Genomic DNA, 2,500 nt, shown 5'->3' with positions numbered 1-2,500 from the left:
AGAGCGGGCCTAAGACCGAGATCGAGACAAGACCAGGACCAGACCGGGACCAGACCGGAGGCTCAGAGCCCACAGCAGGGCCGGAGCTCGAAGCTGAGGCTCGGACCCCGTGGAGGCTCGGAGTCAAAGCTCGGAGTCCGTCCCGGTCTCAGTCCCGCTCTGGTCTCGGTCTGGTCCCGGTCTGGTCTCGGGACCTGGATCCGTCCTGGTTCAGTCCGTATGCGGTGCAAAAGTCCGGCATCGCAGTCACTGAAGTCACGTAAACGGGGAACGGTCGTTATCCGTTTTTTCCATTCTTCATTTAAACACAAAATCGAAAACTTTTGGTTTTGGAGACAAATAACAAAGAAAACTGTTGTTTTTTTCGTTTTCTTATTTTTGGTTTTATATTGAAAAACGAATGAACGAATGATACACGGATTCATCACAACAATGAGATTTACTGATTTATTTATTTTTTTTTAGATTATGCAGAATTGATTTCAGCATTTTGTGCTCCACAATATTTTCTGATTCTCATGTGGCCCCAGAGAAAAAAGACCCACCGACCCCAGAAGTTACATTACAATACACAGAGAAACATACACATGTACACATGTGCATATGTGAGTACTTTGCTGGTGCACAAGGAGCAGGTAGAAGTTTAGAAAACGTCTGGAGTCTCCATTCAGCGTCACATGGGCCTGTTATCCCATAAACTGTGTAAAGTGGATCAAATGAGTGTGACGTCACCAGGCACTGGAGGCCGCGGGCTCCGAGTTTGGCCCCAGCAAACAGGGACAAACATGTTGGAATTATGCCCATGAATGTCATCACAACCAACGAACCAATCCAGAGCGAAGCTGCTGAAGCTGGAAAGCTCCAAAAAGTAAAAATAAGGTTAGAAGACAAACTGCAGCCTGTGCTGGGAAAGTTCATTTTCTACATGAACTAATTCAAAGTTCAGTTCACAAATTCCAAAATAAACTTGTTGGTTCATAGTTCATAATTGTTAATAGTTAATAGTTTGTTCATAGTTCCTGTGGGAGCCTAAACCCAGTTTTTATTTTTTTTTTCATTACTGAGATAATTATTCTTAATGTGTTTGATTTAATATTTACTTAAAATGCATCATTTTTGGTATTTTGGTCATTCTTTATGGACATGATTATTTGTTGATTATTTGTTACAACATTATTTGGTCTATTTTCATTTTTCTTTAACATTAGCAATAATTAATTGAATCATAAGTTTACTTAAGTAATGTTTATTTTTTGTATTATTTTGTGGTTATTTTACGGCTCCTTATTTAAGACGTGTGCAGGTGCACCAGGACAGGGTGGAGTGGAGCCAAACAGGTTTTTGACCTCCTGTCACTTGTACGTTAAACTTCCCCTTTTTGTTTGTATTTGTATTTGTATTTTTATGTCCTAATAATGTGAATCTTCAGTAAAGAGTTTTTAAACTGCACTTGGATCACTGTGTCAGTGTGTCATTTTAAATTTGCTGTTGATGTGATGAAGTGTGGAGTTTCTTTTTGAAAGCCGGCAGGCAAAGTTTGCACATAAATTAGGTTCTTCGCTCCTTGACTCTTTTAAATGTTCATATGATGAGTTTTTGTTGCTGCTGCTACAGTCGCCTCCTGCTGCTTTTTTATTTTGTCTCGTTTCGGTGACAAATGCGGCGACGCGACGCTGGAAGCTCGTGTTGTTGCCAGATTAAATTTTTCTTTTACTAAATATTGCGAGCTCTTTACGGTGTGTTTAGTCGGGTTTTCGTCTGGAACACTAAAGAAATCTGGTCTATACTGAACGAAGTTAAATACACAGTGTGTTCAGTTCATGTTCGTTCAGGTGCAACGCTGACGGCAGCTGCATATATTTACAGAGTTATTTAAAGCTACTCAAACTACTGTATCTACTTGTGCAGCTGTGGCTGAAGGGGTGCCTGGGTGGCGGGTGGGTGCTGCGGATGTGCCTGGGTGGCGGGTGGGCTGCGGATGTGGGTGCGGTGGGTGCTGCGGATGTACCTGGGTGGCGGGTGGGTGCTGCGGATGTGCCTGGGTGGCGGGTGGGTGCTGCGGATGTACCTGGGTGGCGGGTGGGTGCTGCGGATGTGCCTGGGTGGCGGGTGGGTGCTGCGGATGTACCTGGGTGGCGGTGGGTGCTGCAGATGTACCTGGGTGGCGGGTGGGTGCTGCAGAGGGCACTCGGGGGGTGGCGGTGGCGGCAGAGGGGGGGCACTCGACGGGGAAAGCCGCCTCCACCACCATCTTCACGCTGCGTCTCCCCGGGGTGCTGTAGGTGTGGGTGATGGTCTCCCGGTGGGTGACCAGCTGGTTGCCGTCCCTGAAGTCCCAGAGGAAGTCGACGGAGGCGGCGGTCTTCAGGTACTCGCTGGGGTCGTGCAGTTTCACCTGGAACAGAAGCTCCTCCCCCTGGAAGAACACGCCGTCGGACATGTTCACCGCCGACTTCTGAGACAAGCTCACGGACACCGGGATCTTATCTGAGGACGACAA

General features: G+C 46.7%; 1 protein-coding gene across 1 annotated transcript in view; it reads right to left on the bottom strand.

Moving 5' to 3' along the window:
- Positions 1 to 2,500, bottom strand: part of gpnmb (glycoprotein (transmembrane) nmb) — a 23,465-nt gene that overhangs the window by 13,277 nt on the left and 7,688 nt on the right. The window contains exon 6 of the mRNA XM_055157119.1: positions 1,901 to 2,487. Coding sequence (XP_055013094.1) covers positions 1,901 to 2,487 — 587 coding nt within the window. The remainder of the gene's footprint in view (positions 1 to 1,900; positions 2,488 to 2,500) is intronic.

Source organism: Boleophthalmus pectinirostris, unplaced genomic scaffold (genome assembly GCF_026225935.1).
Source record: "Boleophthalmus pectinirostris isolate CB_2022bp ecotype Guang Dong unplaced genomic scaffold, ASM2622593v1 HiC_scaffold_21, whole genome shotgun sequence".
Taxonomy (NCBI): domain Eukaryota; kingdom Metazoa; phylum Chordata; class Actinopteri; order Gobiiformes; family Gobiidae; genus Boleophthalmus; species Boleophthalmus pectinirostris.
Note: the sequence above shows the minus strand (reverse complement) of the source record. Positions and strands in the feature narration are given on the sequence as shown.